Raw genomic sequence first — 21,815 nt, forward strand, 5'->3', positions numbered from 1 at the left:
ACTGCGATACATCCGCGGAGCCCAAAGCACGTCACCCAGCCCCGGCTGACAGCACGGAGGGAGCTACGCGCTTGCCTGACCTCTCAGCCACCTCTATTCCATCATCCGACCTCATTCATTACGCGTGGGCACACGCGAGAGAGCGTTATCATGCGCAGATAGAAGTGTGGCTGGCCCAACGAGCAGCTTCCGCAGCACTGTCGGCAGAAGGAGTTGGACTGAGGATAGGTGCGCCCAATATTGTGAAAGCCACGGTCGGGAAAAGGGAAAAAGCAACTGTTGTCCGAATTTTGAGCTACGGCCTAATCTAAGTGGAGAATGGCAAGTGCGGGTACACGAAGGAAGGCCCGAGCAGAGTTCGGCAGCGGCATACTCTCGCCCATGTACCTTTGGTAACGCCGTGCGATTTGAAGAGGAATGCTAAAGAAGAAAAATAACGATTATCATCCCTGGAAAAGTGGAGCAACAGGGCCAGAGGTCCCTGGTTCGATACCAGGACCAGGCGGATTTTTACAGCAATACTATAATCACCTGGCTGGGTTTAGAGATGTGTCCCTTGTCCCTCTTGTTCCCCTTCTCCAGGGATGACTATCGTGTATTCTGTCCAGCTCGCTTGCCCCTTTGCATAAATGAAAAATAATTTCACAGACCCTTTAAACATCGCAGTGTCAACAGCACGAAACGACCCGTCAAGAAATACCGGTTGACGAACAGATTTCCACTCGTGGAGTCAAAGAAAGCACCAAGGAAACAAAGTACCCACAAAAAATTGTTTTTAATGCCAAGAAAAAAATTTTTTTTCTTTTTTTTTTTTTTTTTCAGGTGATGAGTTCTCGGAGTCTTCCTGCATCCAACAACGTCGTCAGTTTATGGGCCTACTCGCAACATGGCATGATTGAACAGAACGTAAGTGAGCTGGTGAATACCGACCATTTTGAAGCCACCAGAGACCGAGGAATACGAAAGGGGGAACCAACAGGAGAACGTATTCCTAATCCTCGAACTGCTTGTTAATAGCTTTTGTTTATACGATATCCCACAAACTATTTCTGGGCCTACTCGCCAACATGGTTCTATTCTCTACACTATATCCCGCAAACTATGTACAACATTAGAGGGTTTTAGCAGATCGTTCCGATATCTGATAGCGATACCATGCACTCGCAAAGGCGGCGGCGGAGTATTGGGTATCGTTATCGGAACCACCTACAAACAGACAAATAGTTTTATCAGCAAAAGTATTTGCCCAGTTTGATGCCACACTCGCGCCCGCTCTTACCACGCGATCGCGTAAACTCCGGAGCCTGAATGTTTGATATCTCAGAGCTCTACCGAACCCCATTTCCATTTTGAAGTCGACCGAGAACACAGGATAAGCTGCATGCGTTAATTTATTCCCGACAAATTTCACAACTTCCTTTTTGTTTTTCACAACCTTCTTGGGTATTTCGAGAGAGAGAAAGAGGAAAAAAAGCCTTGTGCCGTTTCCACGCTCGCAAACCTTTTAAACGCCCCACTTAAGATACTCGATACTTTTAGCAAGGTCGGCATTGCAACATACTAAAAGAAAACTACTACTAACTTCGGTAGCTTTTCACAGACGCAACACTTTGGTAGCTTCAGAGCAAATTGTGATTAAATCCGCGTTTACATTCCCATTCGACAACCTCGTTAAAAAAAAAAAAAAGAAGAAACCACCTGCGTTGAGGTTTGTTGAGCTGGTGAACACGAGGGCCACCAGAAAAAAGGTGAAGTAAATTAGTGAACGAGTGACAAGTTTGCTTTCTTGTCGAGCTTTTTATTTAGAGGGGCATAATGTTAACGTGAAACGTTCATTGGCTAGGTGTTCGGCATTTCGTGAAGCCCAGATAAAAGCGTGGCCGCGAGACTCGACAGAGATTGGATAACAGGGAGATCATGTGACCAGAGGGGTAGGCGAGGAGTTCGAGTAGGAAATGCTCTGGAAGATCGTCAAACTTATCAGCCCGATTAGCGACACTATCGCTTCATTCTAGGAACTATCAAGTGTACACACGGTAAGCAATAAACTATCTGATAAAGAGCGATGTGAACGTAAGAGTCTGGAAACTATCGCGAAACGTGTGATGCCAGAACGTTTTACGTACGCAAAATAATTTCCTAGCAATTTGCCCAAAAATTTGGAGAACCGACTATCTCATCATGATCTAGCCGTGACGCAGCATTGCGATTAAAACGTTCTTAGCGGCCGCCACGGGGCGAGAAACACTGTTTAATCTGGATCTACAAATACTATGTCTAGGTGGAGCAAGTCCCAGTCCGTCTAAATGGGAACAGCCTCTACGCATTCATCCATCTAACCGTGCACAAACCGAAACTAATGGCGAATGACTACTCACGAAATACAATACAACACTGCGCACATAGTATTATAAGACCTATTTGGCCATGGACAAGAATGGCAGGGTTTCAATTTCGACTGCCCCATTGTCGTAGTGCATCTCGTCACTGCAAGAACATGAAGTCGGCGCTCGCTTGCATCACACCTATTCATCTCCGTGAGAACCCCCGTTTAAACACGGACCTGCTTAGACGTAGGAATGAGCAAAAGTACGACCGGCCACGTCCCCTAACTTTCTGGAGGCCTGGCTTCAACTCCACACAGCCTGACCCTCAAGGGTCAGGGATCATTTAAAAGGTCAAAGACATTGAGAGCATGGAACAGGATGATCGGCCCAGGTCACTTCTTCCTAGTGTTTACCTGCGTACAAACTCTGGTGGGCCAGGTCACAAAATCTAAAACTAGCATTTTTTCCACTTTCTCTGATCGCCCACCGAAAGTTATCATTTTCTTATTTTTACCCGATTTGCTTGATTTTAGGTGGGCTATCTCTCAAGATATTACGGTATGTTTGCTTTTTACACAGTGCAATAGCAGACTGTGTCCCGAGTACCTTACGCAAGCTAAACAATTCTTCAAAAAAGGTTGGCTCCCTTTAAAGCATTATTCTTATCTTCCTTGTTTTTGCTATCTTTTCTCGGAGCAGAAAACGGTGTATCAATGGCTTTGCTTCCGACTAACCCGCAATCGACGAGCATTGTATTTCAATTGGTTCCATTTCCCGATTCGGATATGACGATACCGCAGTCTGTTGGAGCTCGGGCAAAAATTGTGCTGGCAAATCAGCAATCTGAAAAATCCACCTCAACTGCTTGCTCATGCCGTGTCGCACTCTGTACAAGTACTGCCTGCAACAAGTTTTTTAGTTCTTATAAGTTGCTTTCAAGGCCAATGTGTTGAGGTGTAGTTCATCAAAAAGCCAAATTGTCAAATAAGGCAACTGGGCAGAGGCCTATCAGGTTGCCACTCCGCTCAAAATTAAATTTTACTTCAGCATCCAAATTGTGCCCTTTTAGAGCTGCGTTTGGTACTTATTGCAGGCCCTAAGCATCCCCTAGCAACCCGACGATGGCAGAAACACCGCTAAAGCTCCCAAGGTGAAAAACCTTGTAGTGTGAAAGCCTACACATGTTCGACTTTTCGTTTCTTGATTTACTTCTTCATGAAGGCAAGAAAAATGTGGGATCGTGAAACGTCGGGATTTCCCGCTTTGTGCCTTGCCTGCTGTCCCCTGAGATGTTGTTTGTTGGCTCTAAGCTTTGGGTTAACTCGCATACCTTGGAGACTGGTACTGTACAAAGAAAACAAATCAACCTTGAGGGCAAAAGATGGCAAGTAAGAAATGACAATGAAAAGGCCTTCTCCTACCGTGCACTAACAGCATATGAACCTAATAACAAGTTGGCTGGATTCCCTTGTAAAAATAGAATGGGTGGTATTGAGCTTGGCTTTTATGTACAATAAGCCTTTTGGCATAGTGAAGTGTGCACATGTGAGCGCAGAGATCCCAATACCGTTTGCTTTGTTAGCTAGCAACCATGTTCAAGCTTCTCAAATACAAGGTCGACACACCCGCAAGACAACAAAAATTGCTATGTACCCTTAGCGACGCAGGCCTGCCATTCACCGTTACCAATAGTTTTTATCTGGCCTATGTTCCCACAGTATATATAAAAAAAACCTGGACCCTCTTTTTACACTATTTGTTTTCACCGTGAAGGAACCACCCTTCCCCAAAAATGGTGTTTGCCTTGCTATGGACACGCAGTACTGTTCATGCTGTCACTTACCTTTCATAGAGCAGGCAGTCTGAAAAGAGCTTACATGACAACCTGCCTGCAACCAGCTGGAGCCAAAGTCATAGCACCAGGAAACAAGAGCTTTGAGCTTGACTAACCCCACAAACCCAGATTGGTTCTTACCAAGTTAAGATAAAATTAAATAGAACCCCTCATTCCAGCAAAAGTCACTGAATATTACCAGGGTATGACATCCCATGGAGTCTATTGGTGCTGAACATATTGCCTTCCCAACATAGCTATGCACCAGAGCAGGAGTTGGTCCAACAGTCGCTGTCAACTCTCCAATGTTAAATCAGAACATTTCAGGTGCAAATGCACATAGGCATGTCATCAAACTGCACAGTGCTTCAAATTTAATGCTGTCATGTCTGCAGCTGCATACCCAAAAGTTGCCATACCCTGTGAATGTTCAGTGACTCCAGCCCAGCCAGCAAAGCCTCCTAAAAAAACATTCCAGCAAAAGGTTTTTGTGGCAAGATGCCTTCCCTATTTAAACATTTGAACTCTTAAAGGAGCCCTCCGGAGCTTTCTGCGGTCGTCTGTTTATATTGTTATATTGCGTAGTAGGTGCAAGTTAATATGTATACAAAGTTTTAGATTACAAAACCGTTTATTAAGCAGATAACAGAAGAAATATCTCGGGACTATTTTCTCTTGGAAGACAATCCCCCATTCCCTGCCCATCGCTAAAACTTGACCAATGGAAATGCTGCGTCTCACGGTGAATGCGAACGTTATTATTGCAACACTTTTTAAGCTTGTTGTAAATTAGAGTTTGAGAAAAACGTAAACTGATTGTGGCGCGGGAAACACAGTCCGCAATTATCGCTCCAAAACCAGCGAACTATGTTTTCTCCCCGCAAGCTTGTTGCTAGGGGGTGATGCGTCGGCTCGTCTGCTTCCCGGGGCGTCTGCAGGCGTGCGTTTGAGGGACACATGTTCCTTCTTCCCGTGGATCCCGACTCCGAAGCCAGCTTTGCGATCCTTCCACGTCAAAGAGTCAAACTTTTCCTTGTCATCTGTGGGATGCGACTGCGTATTGCACTAGCAGCGCGACGGTGCGGTGCGACGAACGACGACTGCCGAGCACAAAGTCCGGGTTCCTTGACGACGGTCCGCGCGTGTTCCGAGATTCCTCCGCGGGTCGGCGTCGGCGGCGTCGTTGGTGACGCGCAGTGACGCCGGGATCCTTCGCTTGCTATTGGCTGACGCATTAAGAGATGCCCCTCCCGTTTTCCGGGGTCATCTCAGAAAGGGGGGCGTGCCGGGGACTTTGATAGCAATTTTAGTAGGGAAAGCCGCCGCGCATGACGGTAATTTTATGATTTTTAGGATCCTTAGGGCCTGCAGATTGAGTTACCGCTATTAATAGACCATCGCAGAACGCTCCGGAGGGCCCCTTTAAGAAAAACAAAACATGGACCTGTTAATTTGTTTTGCTTGGATGAATTAAGTACAACTAGCTCATATATTTGTTAGCGTGGAGAAACATTGAGGTGGCATAGTTTGTAGACCCCTATGAAATAGTGACCAGAAAGAATATAGCCATTTGCTGAAATGCTGTAGGCATAGTCTCATTTACCAAACTGGACACTGCCTCCTGCAATATAATAGATTACACGCAGTCTCAGATTAATATGAACTGCAGAGAAGACTATAGGAGAGTTTTCTTGCCTCTACGGTAGCTCCTTGGCTGCACAAGTTTGTTCAGCAAGAGCACTAGCTAAAGTCACGCATTCACACGTGTAGCCCTTCCAGCAGCCCATGTTAAGGTGAGACTGAGAATAGTCAAGCGCTGAAGAATGTCACGAGACCCTACATGTTAGCAAAGTTAGTTGTCCATACCTAAACAGCCTCTCTACATCACATCAGTCTCATGGATGACCCAGGTCAGACTATGGCACTACAGAGGTAGGGACTCTTGAGCAGCAAAAATCAACACCAGAGAGACCACAAGGTCCGTAGAGCCCCACCATTGCCAGCCCTGGCTTTTACAACACCTGTTTGCATCCTGCCACGTGTGGATCCAATCCCCGCGATCCATCCTACGATCCAGATTCCATACACGTTTGAAAACGGGTCCTGAACCCCTGCGTGTCAATCCTCCTCCACGTCAGGAGTGAGCACCTTCGGCAAGAAAACAGGACAGCGGGTTAGCGCAGGAAATGGCAGCCTCCGCAAAACAAAGAATCGGTCGCACAACGTGCTTTGCCGGGACCTCCCCCTCCGTTCCCCATGGTGGTTAAATCCCAAGACTAAAGAGAAAAACATGAGAAACCTTAAGCCATCTACAGCACCTGCCATACAGAAGTTGTTTTAAGCAAAACTTTATTGACCCACACTACGAGATAGCACTTACAGAAAAGCCCCGAGCAGACTTTAGCAAAACAAAACAAGGGACCCTCGGAACGGGGCCGGCAAGCACCGCGGGCGACACTGGGGCCACCCATGCGGGGGACCCGACCCGGCAAAGCCCGACAGAAAAAGGCGCGAGCGAGAGAAACGCGGCAAACACTCGTGGAGTGAGAACCGGAGAGGCCTACCCTGGGACAGGGGGATCCGAACAGCGGATGACCTCCGGCTCCCGCCTGCGTGTGCCGCTCATCCGGGCGCCGCCGAGGTGCCATCCTTTGCCTATGCTATGCTTCCCCCGGCGCTTGCTCCCTCAGCGTGGTCCTCTTGCTTCCCCTACAGCTAAGCTGTCCCTCCTCTCCGCATTGTGCCAATCCTCGGGGCGCCGCTATGCGTGCCTCCTCCTCCCACTAGTTCCTCCACACTGTGCGTGCATCCGTCCGTCCGTCACACAAAACTCCACTTTATTCCTCAGCGTGCGTGCGATCCCTCCATTGTGGCAAATCTAGACAGACAAACAGGATTAGACAAGTGGAGAAGACCACCGACTGCACAAGAGAAAGGGGCTCGACAAACACAAAACACTGCGGTCGCACAAGAAGGCAAGGGAACCTTTGTGAGCTCCAACGCCCAAACGCCTACTACACACTGGAGGCTTAAAGAGCGTGGAGTGCTAAACAAGGTCCAAGCTGTCCGGCGGCCTTCTCTATCAAATGAGGGGATGAGATCAAGTGCTATCCAAGTGAAAGAGGCCCGTGCTCGTGTGCCAGAAGGCAAACAATGAAATCAGACATGCCCACGTAAACTGAAATGTTACACAAGCTCCACAACTTGATTTATACAAGACTCGCGAGAATATGCCGGCATAATGAAAACAAAGACAGTCCAGCACCAGGGATGATGTGGTGAAGTCCGCACAGTTTCGAAACAATGCAAAAACGAAAAGGGCCGACCGCTGCTGAGCAACCCCGGCCACCGGTGCAGCGCGCTCGAATGGGAGACAGCAATGTGCTTTGGCACCCTCGCACTCGACTTTCGGGAGGCCTCGCATCTTTGCCAAATTGCAAAATTACCACCGAGACATCCGTCCGTCGATTGAACTAGCTTTAAGCAAACAGCTGTGCTGGCACCATTGCGCATCCTAAGACGTTAGGACAAAGTAAAACATAATTATGGGAAAGCCAGTAGGGAAGAACAGATTGTCCCGTTCCCAATCTCTTAACCCAATCAACTGTACAAAGAGCCCCCACCCACCCCAACCCTCCCAGACGGTAGCCTCGGCAAGAACCGAGCAGGTGGCAAGAGTATGGTGCGAAGGTGCCTTAAAAGAGACGGACAAAAGAGGAAGTGTACAAGATGGGGCCCGGCACGTGTGCGACAACCCACACGGTCCCGGCGTATCCTGAGAGCAACTCTGGCTTTGTCTGGCCACAGTCCGGCCGCCGGAGCTCAGTTGGAGTGGGAGCAGGAGCGCGACCGCGACGGAGTCCGGGAGCCGGAGCGCCGGGCGGGCGAGTAGGTCGGGGAGCCCCTGGAGCGGCGTGGAGAGTAGCTGCGGCTCCGGCTGCGAGAGCGGCTGGAGTAGTCTTCCCGCACCCGGATGTATGACACCTCTCCCTGCAAGGGCAAGGGGGCCGCACAGGGCGGAGGCGGTGGGCCGTCCGTCAGAGAGGACCGCACTGCAAGACCGTCCGTCCACAGGCGCATCCTCCGGGCATAAGACGAGCAGGCAGTGCCGAGGAGCAGCTCGAGCCGCGGGGGACGAGCGACCCAAAATCAGGAGGGACGGTGCACAACTCCCACGGCGTCCCCGTTTGCCCCTTGCTACAGGGCCACTAGGGGTCCGCCGACTACCGAGGTGCCACACACCCTACGGGACTTTTGTAAACGCTTGTCCAATGGAACTTCTGTGCAACTCTGTCACGGGCCGGTCCGCTTCGGCGACTGGATCTTCGTACGGCGCATACGAGGCTTTCAGGATGAAATTTTGAGCTTAACCCTCGAGGCACGAATTACGCGCAGTCACGAGTTACCTGGCAATGTTGCTAAGAGATTAGTTTTCGGTGGTTTCTACGTGAGACCTAGCTAAACCTCGTGCTACAAGCCGAGGGCTAAGCTAAAGAAACTCCCTAAAGTTCCCGTCATGTCAGTGACTATGAAAAGAATGATATTGTTACGAGACATTTTAATCAAATTTTGAAATGAAAATGAAAGAGAGCAGCTCCGGGCTTTAAAATGCACAGATGAATGCTGAAAACAATAATGAAATTTAAAAAATGACAAGTGAGTTAAACGGATCTAACTAATAAATGATGGTAGCACTCAAGGTCTAAATATTTAGTTACAGTTCTTGCTCCTGAGTAAACTTTGGATTATTTTACATTTGCATTGTGGTAGTTCCCCTGGACCATTTGTAGCAGCGACACATTAATTCCAATCATGCTATACCTCAATCTGTGCACCGACCAAGGCATAGGCTGCAAGCTACAGAAGTGCATGACAGATGTTCCCAGCAGATAGCTTGAAGCTTTTGCACAATCCACGAGCAAACAGAGAGCGCCACAGCAAAGCTCTGGTGTAGCTGGAAGCCGGGCGAGAGAACAAGCGCCTGCCGAGGCGGCAGCTCCACCCACCTCGTGAGAGCGGAACCGCGAGTCGTCCAGCTTCTTGACGGCATACTTCATGTCCTCGTAACGCAAGAACTCCACCACTCCAGTGCCGTCTTTGAACACGTCGGCATAGCACACATCACCTGCCTCCCTCATGTGATCCTTCAGGTCCTGCCAACTCCCGCTGGGAGGCAACCCTGTGGGGGGAACACAAATACACACGCTTCAAAAAAAGAACAACTTACATCTCTCAAGTAAGTCGTCCACCCCTGGCATAATCAGACTCCCATGACAGGCACGTGAGCTGCTTCCCAATTCCTCAACGTATTGCAGCTATAGAAAAGAATGCCTCGAATAAGTAGAAAAGGCGTTTGTTGACTCTGTTACTAAGGCGTGATGCAGGCTGTGTTAGCTTTGAATATTCAGGGCTATTTGGAAAACGCGGGCCAAATTGCTCTTGCGTAAACTATGCATTGCGCAGGAATAAGCTTGATGCCAAAGTGGTCTGTGCCAAAGGGCCCATTTAGGAAAATTACTAGCATTCAGGATAACTGAGTAATTACTTCCAGTAATAAAATTTTTGAACTATTAATTTGAAAAGCATGGTTTTAATGAGAAACTTGAAGCAAATAATCTAAAACTACCAAGTCCACCCACACTACAAGGATATAAGGCACGCGCAGCATTTAAAAGCATTCTGAAAAAATATTTAATTTGGACGAGTTTCGGGATTTCGGTTTCTAATCGGAGCGCACCTCCGTGGCAGTAATCCTGCTCCCTGAGGTTAAAATGTGCAACGTATGTGCGCCACCACGCATCACACCCAAAAGAGGTTAGACAAGAAAACGTTTGGACTGGCACGAGGTTTGCCTTTTTGACTTCAGTGCAAGTGTGAAGACTCGTCTTTACGTTTGAAGTGCGACGGCGCAAGCAGGTTGCGCATTTTTACCACGGGGGCGGGATTGCTAGTGCGAAGGTACGCTCCAATAAGAAATCAAAAGCTAGAAATGCGTTCAAATAGAGCAATTTTTCAATTTTTCAGAATTTAGTAAAATGCTGCATGTGCCTCATATCATGTAATATGGGCAGATTTAGCAGTTTTGGATGACTGACATCAGGTCTTTAATTGAAACCATACCTTTAAAGTTAATAATTAATGCAGGAGTGATCTGGCATGCACTTACAAAAAAACCCCTGTAGTATCGGGGAAAAATGAAATGCGAACAGACGAGCGTGTGGCTCGTGGTGCAGTCTGCGCCGCCTGGAAGTGAGCCTAAGAGCGAGGCTGTGTGGCCTACTCCCATCTGTACATGCCCTTCGCTCGGTGCTTCCCAAGCTTCGCCGTTGCGCCTCTCGGTGTGCTAAAAGCTATCACCGCTATCGTTGCTCACTCGCCGCGTGCAGCGCGAGGAAGCTCGCCGCTCTAGCTGCAACTAGCGTTGAGCTTCCTCGCGCCTCCCGAGCTTCGGCGCAATACCGAAGCTTCTGAAGCGCCAAGCGAGGGGCGTACCACACGCCCTTGACCCTAGGCTTACTTCCAGGCGGCGCAGCCTGTACTGCGAGCCATGCGCTCCTTTGTTCACATTTCATTTTTCCCCCGATAGTACATACATGTGTTCTAATAGTAACAGTAGCCCACAACTGTTATTGAGTTCTTAATGGCAATTCAGATGCAGCAATAGAGCAACGAATATAGGAGAGAAAAAAAGGGGAAAGCCCATGGTAAGGTATCTTACCAACTACAAACTTTTAGAGAATAAGGAAAAGGGGGCCGCAAGTGTTGATAAATGGTTCGCTCTTTAGTAGCCATCACAAGCGGCAGCCATTAGTGCCTCTTCCTTCCTTCTTGCACTGCGAATCACGGTTGGCCAGCATGGTGTCATTGGAGAATTTTTCAGACAGGAAAAAAACAGCATTAACTGCTCCGCAGATCACATTCAAAAGGGCACAGCACATTGATGCAGTTTCAGCTTGGAAGCCATGCTCATGTGAAAGTGTTTTCTTGAGAATTTTCTAGCAGACTAAGAGTTTCAAAGGTGGACTCACGGGAGCAAAGATAGTATACGTTCGCAACAGGACACACTAAGTGATTGCCCACGAGCAGTGTTGTGGCAAACACTGACACATGAACCTTTGCAGTGAGCTAGGAGTCTCACTGCTAGCAAGCACAGACCAACTCCATCAAATGATGTGCCAACGAGGCAATAAAATGCTTAATGGTGTGGTCACAAGCAAATTCTGTTGTAGCTTGATGTGATATCAGTACTTGCAATGGACTATTATTTAGAGTGTCCGTGAGAGAATGATGCATGGTAATTTTCTTTGGGTTTCTTGCTTAGCTTGCCTGCGACACATTAGCAGGGCCAGCCTGCTCAGAAAGAAAAGTAAAGCTATACGCACTATGTTGTGCATCTTGACAGGAAATGGCTATACTCACTATGAGGAGAGCTCGTGCCATTTCGGTTACCCTTTTCGGATTGCGCATGATCACTGGTGAGCGCGTTAACCTAGCTCCCCGCCTGCGTTCATGCCGCTTTGCGGCGACAGTGTGCGGCTGCTAATTACAAAACTTAACCCGTACACGCCGCATTGCCCCGCTGTCCCCGATCGCACCTCCGGAAAGGGAGTCCCATACCATTTAGTTCTGCAAAGTTTCGTCAACATTTTTTTTCTTTTCTAGCGGGTATAATTGTTAAAAGGAAACGTCGTAAATATCGCCAAATGCCCAACAACAAAAAAGTTACATTTTATACGAACTTTGCATTGTGTGTATAGCAATTTCCGGTCGAGGTGCACGAGGTAGTGCATATAGCTTTACACGAGGTAGTGCGTATAGCTTTACTCCAGAATGAATGGCATGCTCGTGCGCTAGCTTTGTGCATAGGGAGTTTCTCAAACGAGCTTATTATCAGCAGTTGACGACCTCAATATGAGCAATGCAGCTGCATTGTCCTCTAATGGAAACTCAACAATTTTTGCAACTTTTGTACACTTAAAAGCAGCATCTGAAATCAGAGTAGTAGTGCAGTCACCACGTCGTCATCCACTAGATGTATTCCAACAGCCGTACCCTTTATAACGGGAGGTAGCTTGCGCCCCCTAGCCAAGAAACTAAAAATCAAAGTATGATTCCTCCCCTTGCCCTTGTACGCCAATGGTGGGGTGGGTGGTCCAAGCAGACAGAACTTTCTTTGCGCGAGTGTTTATGCGGACCGAACACACTGCAGAGCTCGGCACGCGCCTTGCTCTGTAGGAATAGCGTTGCATTAAACTTGTGAAATGGAGTATACATGCTTGAAAAACGGCGCTCACCTGAAACGAGAACGCGATACTGCGACCTGCGGGCGGGAGGTCCTCGTCCGCGGCCGGGACCCATCCCGCCCCTTCCCGGGGCCGAACCCCTCGGGAACTCCACACGCAACCGGTATCCGTCGTAATCGTATCCATCTCGTGCGTGAACTGCGTCCTCAGCATCCCTGCAAAATGATAGACGCAATACAGAAGTGTGGAAATTTACTCCAAAGTTTGAGCGATACGAAGCGAAAGCAAAGGGGCAGCACGCAGAGAAACGAATCGCGTAGGTCGCGTCGTCGAGAAAACTGATGACGTGCGCATTGCGCGCATCCGCGCCTAAAGCCAAAACAAACCCCGCGCAGTAACCTTGAAGATGGGAAAAGTCAGCTGAGACGACGCCACTGAGAACCCTGCTTCGTATTAACTGACCGCAACAGCGTACGAACTTATAATTATAAAGAACTCTGTTTATGAAAACATTAAACAAAAGATCGCGGGAGAAAAGAACCAAGCGTTACCTTGGGTCCTCGAATTCAACAAAAGCGAATGGCGGACCTCTGCGATTCTTCAGATCGATGAACGTAATTTTGCCGAATTTGTAGAACAGGTCCTCAATATCCTTGGTTCTGATGTCCGGAGGTAAGTTCCCGACGTAAATTCTGCATTCATTGCCTCGGAAAGACATTCTGAAAACAGGATCGCAAAGGATTGCAAATATTCACGGACGATGGCCACCCCACCCGAAAAACAAGCACCCGCGAAAGTCTCGAAATTTCCCGTAAAAAACGAGATAGCGCGAGACACATGAGCCGTCCTTTTTTCTATGTTCCAAATTTTTCATCATAAAGAAGCGGCATTTTGGGCGGCTTCGTAGCTGCCTGCTGCTTTGATTTACCGGCGACTAGAGAAAACTTCGGCGCGCACTTTATTGGATGAAATTTGGTGACGTCACGACCAATAGGAGCACGGAAACAGCCGCGGTCTCCTCAACGCCCGGAGAAACATCGGAAACATCGGAAACATCGTGCCTGACGTACCGTCGTCGAACGAAAGGTGGGTGGTTTGAGTTTTCCTGTGATGTGATCTCTATGTGTGTTCGTTCCAGGCGTCCGAGCTGTTTCTTAGTTTCAGATCTATTTGGCGCCGCTGCCTACATTGTTTGAGCCTGCGTTCACGATTAAAACAACCATCGCAGAAAGCTGAAAGCCCGCCGAAGAACGGCTGACTTGCGAGCTAAACCTAATTCAACAAAACCATTTGATCCGACAGAATAATGTGCTTGATCTTACATTTCATGTCAACAAAGAACTGCGCTGTCTGTCTTCGTCCCTACATGTTTTATTCTTTCGTGTTTTTCAAATCTTTACCAACCCGCGTCCAATCGAATGCCCCGATCACAACAAATAGTTGGTCGTGCTCCGATGGCCCTTATCATCCGCCGGTAAGGCAGTTACGTCAAGTAACGTCATATTCTCAAACTGTGAAATACTATTACCACCTCTAGTTTCACATTCTGGTGCACCGTGCACTTGCAGCTTCCTGCACCCCTGCGAGGTTTCCTGCGATCGTACCCTGTATATGATGGATTTCTCGCCGCACGCGAGTGCTCTCGAAGGCGTGCTATACACTCTGTAACATACGTTGTGTGCAGAAAAGGCACAGGCCCGAGCACAAAAGCGCCCTTTTTGCACGAGCAGCCGTGCAAAAAGAACATTCTGCGGAGCTACGCCCTCGCACCCGTGCCTCTGCTGCACACAACTTATTAATAACCGAGCCGTTCTCGTTTTTGTTTTGCATATTACTGTGAAAGAAGTGTCATTGTTGTTTTCTTCTCAAACAAAACTCACACGCTAGACAAAAGCAAACAGATAGGAGTCTGCACATTCACACCCTTTTCTCCCTTGTGCGACAGGTTATAGCCGGTCGCGATTCAACACCGTTTCTTTTGAAGCTGATGAGCACCACAAGGCGTGAAAGAGGTGACTTGCAGCTTTGCCAAGGCAGCGGCAAGACACTACAAGCCTTCGCATTAACTGGCTAGCCAGTGCCGCTCTGTTCTGAACAGCACTGCGTGCCATGCAGAGGGTTTGTGCAAGCTCGCTGGGTGGCGACGCTAGCCACGGTAAGTTCATCCTATGCAGCTTTCTTTTAGGGATATATGTGGCTTGCAGGCCATGTCGTGCATGTGCCATTCGAGGGACAGCAGTGCCAGTGGCAAGGCTGTGCTGATGGTAATCACCACTGCACTGTGCTTTCATTCAATAACTGCTGAAAAGGAACCAAGTACTTCCGAGAGATTCTCGGTTGTGCTTTGATGAACTCCAGCTCGCTTATGAACAGGTGGATGGCACAGCTGGCCTTTCCTAGTGGACTTGATGTCTGTGTTAACAATGCAACGAGACTTCTTTTTAGTCTGCATCGCACATAACTGCCATGATAGCCAGTGTGGACGTAGCTGGGGTAGCCCCCAATATGGCTTCTCTAGCTCGACACAAGTAATGTTCCTACCACTGTCGTGTATGATGCCAATCCAAGATTGAAATATACTTGTGCTTTTCATTGCCGTGACGTCACGCAGGCACATAGCCAGGATTTTGTTTTGGGGGCGGGGGGCGGCAGCGGCGGGCCGGGCCGGGCCGGGCTCCATGAACCCCCTCTAGTTACGTGCTTGTGTCACAGGATGGGACAGGCTCACGGTTCGAGCGGCTGTGTAGAAATGAACTATGCCGAGCATTTGTTTCGTGCTGCTGGGTGGGATTTGGGGCGACCTTCCAAAGCATTCTTTTGACACCATGAAACTGTTTGTGATCAGTTGTGAAGAAAGTCTACAGCCCTAAGAGTGAACCTTTGCCTTCCCATGACGTCTCAATTTCAATGTTGCCAGTAGAGCTTTTCACTTCGAAAAACACAATGATGACCAAAATTGTAAATTCTGTGACTGCGAAAAAAAGCTATTTCGGCCAGATATTTCGGTTACTATTTCAGCGATGTTTGTTGATGTGTTTAGCAAGTTTTTAGGCAAATCGGGGACAATGAAGAAAATGCCGGAGTACCCCTTTAAAACATAAAGTGCACGTAGTACACAATGAAGAAGTTGCTCGCCAATCATTCTCTAAGAAGTGCGAGTTGAGTCCTTTGGAGGCAGTTTACTGCCGCAGCGTGCACTTTAATCTGCCCGAGAAGAGAAAACGAGATAAATGACGAGTAGGATATCTTTGTTCCAAGGCTTCTTGAGACAGGAAAGGCTAGGGAACCAGTATTGTTGCTTCTTACTACCCGGTACGAGACTCAAACCCGACATGCAAGGAAGTCGAAAGGCCTTTTCATGTGCCCTCTTTCTGCTTCCTTGTGCCTTGAGTTTTAGCTGTGTCTACAATTCACGCTTGCCTGCATGCCTACTCTTTTGGTCTCTTTTTTGTTCACTGTGTTACTGAAGTTTCCTGTCGTTGCTGTCCCAGAAATGCTTTGTGGATGCACAGAAGTACAAGGTGCTTGACGCCTGCAGCTTATTGGTATTGCTTTTCCCCGTACCACGGCATGAAGGAGGTGGCCTCTCTCCCTTTCAAGCAGCTGCGATATACTACTAGCACTGGGTTACAACTGCAGCTAGCCCATGGGTACCGTTCTGCATCCTGCACTGCGTGTAGTTCCGAGAGCCATGTGAAAAGGCAGGTGTGACCTTTTTAGGCACTGTCACTTTGTTTTGTGCATTTTCTGCCGCTTTTTCGGTGCAATTTCTTTTTAAGATTCAAATATTAGAAAACGGACTCAAGTGAGAGAGGGGGTTTTCTGAGAAGACTGGCTTCTTTGCTAAACCATTGGGACTGGTATTATATCTATAGAGTTCATGTACACCTTACGTTATGTACTTTTTCTTTAGTTTTATTTTACTTGGTACTTGTACTTCGATGTTACACGACAGCCACTAAAAATGAAGAAAAAACAAAAAAAATGTTGACCTGTCGGTTTTTTGTTTTGTTTTTTTGCAATATGTTGGAAGAGTCAAAGATGTGGTCGGTCATTCATGTTATTTTTCCGACACGCACGTCCATCCTATGTTTACATAAAGCCCCAATTGCCCCTTAGCAACGGAAATAATCTGTGCGACAGACTAGGCGGCAGCATTGTGGACGGAAACTGGCCTGATTATATCCGCCATGTTTAGAAACTACATTTGATGTCAGGTTATGAATTCAGTGGCAAATTCCTCCTAAAAGAATCTACATCACTCTGCCAGCCAATCGCTGCCGTCACTTGTCGTGACGTCACGTCCAGCAAAAAAACTACAAACTAGTATTTTTTTTTTTTTTTTTTGTGGCAGGCCTCTGTTGTTGATGCCACATAGCACGTCAACACTCAAGCAATTCTTCCGCTCTTGACCTCTCCGGTTTCACCTTGCGAAGTTGTGACGGTGTCTGCTTTTGTTTGCGGTATTTCCCATGTGTCGACGTGAGAAGGCAGCGGTTGTATCGCCAAGGAAGTAGCAATCAATCTGTGGATTTGCTCCAGCGGCACAGTGTTACAAACAGGACTCTTTCACCAAAGGCAAAGTCTAACAACTCGCCCTACAGTTGCCAGCATCGTGCAGCCGTGAATGCGTAACTTGTCCGAACGCTTTTATGCTTTCTTCTGTGTACAGTGACAAAATGAATGCGAAATGCCGTACAGCAAACTACAGTAGAGTCTCATTAATTCAAACTCCAGGAAGTCACAGATTTTAGTTTGAATTATCAGAAATTCATCTAAATATGATACTAGACAGCATTATGATTTGTTACATGGATAGCTACTCATACAAAGCAGATTTTTGCCAGTTTCCTCTACATAGGCCTAATTATAAGCAAGTACAGGCATAACACATTAGTGAAAGAGCTGTGACATTGAGTTTATTCATCCGGCAAAAAATTTGTCGATTGTGGACTGTTTAGTCAGCACATACAATCTCAAAATAAAATTTTCAATACCAGCCAACGCAAGTAGCTCCTTACGGGAATCTTCCTTTGCAAACAGAAACTTCCTGAGCTGAGCGATGTGCTCAAAGCTATGGCTGTGACAGTTGGTAGCAAGTCATCCCTTTCTTCATTGTCATCTTCACTCTCACTGCTGCACTGTGCTGGCATTACTTCCTGTACTATGTCCTCTAATGAGTCATCACGACAAACACACACATCATCGTCAAGACTAGCATATTCCGCCTATGTGCTTCAAGGCCAGAAAGCATGATGCCAGTGAGCTGGTCCTCATCCTCGATATCGTCTTGGTCATCGTTGCTAGTCTTGAAGCACATAATGTGAACGCTGTTTTCCGCTAATGTGTGCCCGCTTGAGCCTTGAGTGTGCTTCTTTATGAGCACCGGTGCACTGCGGAGAAACAACACTCATGAAAGCACGCTCTGCAGGTTTGCTTCTCTGCGGTGCACCGGTGCTCGGAGAGAAGCATACTCAACAGGGCCGCGAGTACAAAAGTATGAATTAAAGGAGTCATGAAACGCTTTTCCAACTTTTTCCTGTTTAGCTTTCCTCTTCAACTCATAAATCGCGCATTCTACCAAACAGTTCAAGAAGATGGAAACGGGGCAGTCCCCTCTTGCTCGGACTCTCGTTTGAGTACCGGGACACAGCCATTGTCCCCCTAGAAGATTAGCCCGTCGCTCAAAATTCAGACAAAAGTTGCTTTCCCCACCTCAATCACCCCGAAGCTTACAGTGCTGCGGAAGCTACGTGCTCGTTGGGCCAGCCACATTTTTGCCACGTGATCACGCTCTCTCACGCATACCCACGCGCAGAGAATGAGGTCAGGTGATGAAAGGGAGGCGGCTGATTGTCCGGCAAGCACGTAGCTTCCACCACAATGTCAGCTTAGGGGTGAAGGAATTAAGTGAGGTCCGGTGCTGTGTGACGTGCGTTTGGACCTGGTGACGCGCTGGGGGGGCTTTGCAACGCGCTACGGGGACCGCGGATGTATCACAGTGACAAGGCAGAGAGCTTACGAAGGGAAGGAGTTACGAAATAGTTCCTTGTGTTTTCGAATTTTCGTACCGAAAGTCAGGCTTTTGACTTTCTACCTTTTTTCTTTTGGCCCACTGAACAATGTTATTAGTAAAATCCCAATATAAATTGATTTATTCCAGCCAAAATGTGTTTCATAGGCCCTTTATGCAAAAACGCCGTTTGAATTAAGTGGCTTATAAATACATTAAAAACATAACGGGACAACCAAAATTTTCAAGTCTGTTTGAATTAACCGGAAGCACGAAATATCAGTTTGAATTATCACAAACCTATTGTATCAATTACTTTCTGCAGCAACTTTGCGCTTAAAATTGCAATAAAGTTATTTTTAGGCTAAATTCATTTTTCTAGACTGCTCGATTATTCTGAGCTTTGCGCGACCCCTTCATGTTCCGAAATATTGGTCAGTGACTGTAAAACTTAAACACAATGGTTACACACCACAGGTCCTGAGGACCATGACATCAATGAGCTGGCTTTCACTTTGTCCAAGGCAGCAGCGGAACACTATGGGTGGGACCCTGGGTCGACACACCGGCCGGCTCATGGATGCCGTCCTGTACCCTGCACGGCACTGCGTGTGGCTTAACTGGCCAAGCAGAAGGTCATCGCATGACTTTTATGAGGCGTCGCTAGCCATTGTAAGTATATTTTTTGACACTCATGTCTGGTGATGTACTTTGGTGCTGTACAACAGAACACATTTGGTGGCAGTTCAGTCTTGCCAATTAGGCCATTTTGAAACGGAACACATTTAGTGGTGGCTGGGTTAGGTTTCCTGGCTCGGCAATCTTGCAGCAGTGTCTAGACTCGGCACAAACCTTTTTTTACTTCACTGTCAGCGCTAGTGTAATCTCTGCAATGCTGTCAAAGCAACTTCTGCACGCGAACAAGATGCAAGACGAAGCCACATGCTCGTGCCCAGTGTACGACTACATGTATACATGGGCACTTGTGCCCATGCGTACCTACTCGCAATGTGGAGCGAGTTTGTTTTGGCCAACACTCCATGCGTTGATATTTGCGTAGTAGATATATTTTTTTTTTTTGTTATAAATGGCAGGTCTTGGCTGTTGATGCCACGGAGCACGTTGCCACTTGAAGCAATAAACCCTTTGCAAAACTCCCAAAAAGCTGCGCGCACCGCGCGATGAATAATGGGAGCCCTCGGTACGCTCCTCCCGCTACCACGTGATTACATGGCATACGCGAGCAGGTGCAGGTTACCACGGCAACAACTTTTGAACAGCCGAGTCGGGCGAGCGACTAGCCAACGGCTACCCCTTTCTCATTTCTCTCCTTTGTACCAACGCTTCGTCGAAACCTGCCACAGTTGCGGCGCTCCATCACTCAATTTTTGCGAACTATATTACGTTATCGACAGCACAAGGAAACCCCGGACAAATCGAAGAAACTCTTCAATGGGGCTGTGATGCGGTCGAAGTCTACACCTCCACAAAAGGACTCACCTTATCTCCCTCCAAAACTCAACTACTGGTCACATCCTCCAAGAGAGGACCTGACCCCGACCGAAAACTCATCAAAATCAAGCTACAGGACAAGGGAATTCAACAAGTTGATCAAATCAAAATTCTAGGTGTAGTATTCCAATTCAACGGTAAACCAGAAGGATCACTCAACCACCTTCACGCCCAAATCAATCAGATCGCACACCTGATACAACGGACCACAAATCACAGAACCGGACTCGAAGAGCATAATCTACTCCATATCATCGACGCCTTCGTCATATCTCGTCTCCTATACACACTACCGTACCTCACGACAACATGTACCCAAATCAGAAAGCTCGAAGCCAGTCTCCGTAAACTGTATTGACTCGCCTTGGGAGTGCCGCACTACACGTCCGGCGAACGCCTTCTCAACACGGGAACTTTCAACACCATTACAGAGCGCATACAAATGCACAAAGACGGGTAGATATTACGACTCTACCTCAAACCAAGGGCAAACAATTTTGCAGACACTAGATATCAGCACGGACTCACTTCCCTTAGTCCCCATACCTCCCCCTCCGTGGAAAAGCGCCAACCCAAATGTTACAGTGGAACCAGTACCGAAAAACATGAACCCCCACAACCCTGAGACACGAAAACTCCGCGCCAAAGCCCACGAAAAGCGAATACGCTACCTACATGAGACGGATCACGATATGTATTTTGCTGATGCCAGTCACCAGGTCACGCATGGCAAAATAGCTTTCGTTAAAGGGCAACTCCGCTCAATTTTGAAAAATTTAGGCTTACATGTGATTCCATTTCACAAAGCACTACTAAACAGCTCTACGTCTTCGGATTCGCGAAATGTGGAATATTATTTGTGTAATCCTAATTTAAACAACAGCTGATACCGAAACTTCGGTTGCGTCGGGCATCATTGGTCTCATGTCGTCAGAGTCATGGCCACGTCACGTCGAATCACGTGGTCTTGTGACGTTTGAGGGGGCGAGGGACAGGACACGTGACGCGGGCAGGTTGCTTCGCATGGCGTGGACGGTGATGGCCCGGGGGAGAGGGGGAAGGGGAGAAGACGAAAGAGAAGGGGAGCGGAGAAACAGACCGATGAGCACGCAGGGCAACGCAAACTAGCGCATCCACGTCACAATAATCACGTGGACGCCGTTCAGCCAACACCGGGAGGAGAAACTCATGACGTCATCGTTCACTTTCGCTCTGAGAAGTAAAATCAAACGAAACGTGAGAATGATGTAGTCATGCCTCTGACATAGTGGCTCATTGTCGGCTACTCGAACTCCGTGGCATTGACTGCGCTGATGATTGCGCCTCCCGCCGCATGCTAGGGTTTGCAGATTTCGGCCACTTGGCTCACTTGTAGGTTTGCTGGCCAGTTTAATAAATATATAGACGGAATTAGATTGTAATATTTGACATGGGGTCTTCCTATATGATACTGAAGGGGGCTACATAGTTTTCTAAATATCGAAAATGAAGCGGAGTTGCCCTTTAACACACGCACTAATACACAGTACTCCGAAACCTTCACAAAACCTTTAACGATCGACGATTTGGAAGAATACGAAACTTCACCGACAACACCTTACACTTAAAACGGATAACCTAGTCTGTGAAATACATGTCCGCTACCCGGACAAAAAGTTCCGCCTCGTATGGACGCCTGGCCACCAAGGCGTGGAGGGTAATGAGACAGCCCATCGTCTCACCCTCGAAAACTCCCCGGGTCCCGTCTCGTCATGGCCAGCTATCTACTCGGTAGGCGCAACAAGGAACGCTCGCAGAGCCCTGCGGAAGTCGAGGTTAAAAGAACAACGTGAAGAGCAGACCATTTACCCTCACCCTCCAAAGACCATGTCTAGGCAACAATCCTC

General features: G+C 47.8%; 1 protein-coding gene across 2 annotated transcripts; it reads right to left on the bottom strand.

Moving 5' to 3' along the window:
- Window positions 1–6,489: 6,489 nt before the first annotated feature.
- Window positions 6,490–13,313, bottom strand: LOC8042592 (serine/arginine-rich splicing factor 1B). Of its 2 annotated transcripts, none has more exons than XM_002415618.4 (4): window positions 12,956–13,313; window positions 12,456–12,619; window positions 9,168–9,340; window positions 6,490–8,151 (listed from the first exon to the last, which is right to left on the bottom strand). In XM_002415618.4, exons 1-4 carry the CDS (start codon window positions 13,120–13,122, stop codon window positions 7,984–7,986), a joined length of 672 nt encoding a protein of 223 aa, XP_002415663.2. In that variant the 5' UTR covers window positions 13,123–13,313; the 3' UTR covers window positions 6,490–7,983. The 2 variants fall into 2 exon arrangements, with proteins under 2 accessions (XP_002415663.2, XP_040070214.1); XM_040214280.2 differs by having other exon boundaries at window positions 6,490–7,039; window positions 12,956–13,224.
- Between the last annotated feature and the right edge of the window lie 8,502 nt (window positions 13,314–21,815).

This window comes from Ixodes scapularis, unplaced genomic scaffold (genome assembly GCF_016920785.2).
Source record: "Ixodes scapularis isolate PalLabHiFi unplaced genomic scaffold, ASM1692078v2 PGA_scaffold1__304_contigs__length_218370807, whole genome shotgun sequence".
Taxonomy (NCBI): Eukaryota; Metazoa; Arthropoda; class Arachnida; order Ixodida; family Ixodidae; genus Ixodes; species Ixodes scapularis.

Coding starts and splice junctions, on each gene's coding strand:
- LOC8042592 (XM_002415618.4), bottom strand. CDS start 13,122: ATGTCTTTCCGAGGCAATGAATGCAGAATTTACGTCGGGAACTTACCT. Junction 9,341..12,455: donor GTATCGCGTTCTCGTTTCAG/GTGAGCGCCGTT, acceptor TTCCCCCCACAG/GGTTGCCTCCCAGCGGGAGT. Junction 8,152..9,167: donor CGCGGTTCCGCTCTCACGAG/GTGGGTGGAGCT, acceptor TTGCCCTTGCAG/GGAGAGGTGTCATACATCCG.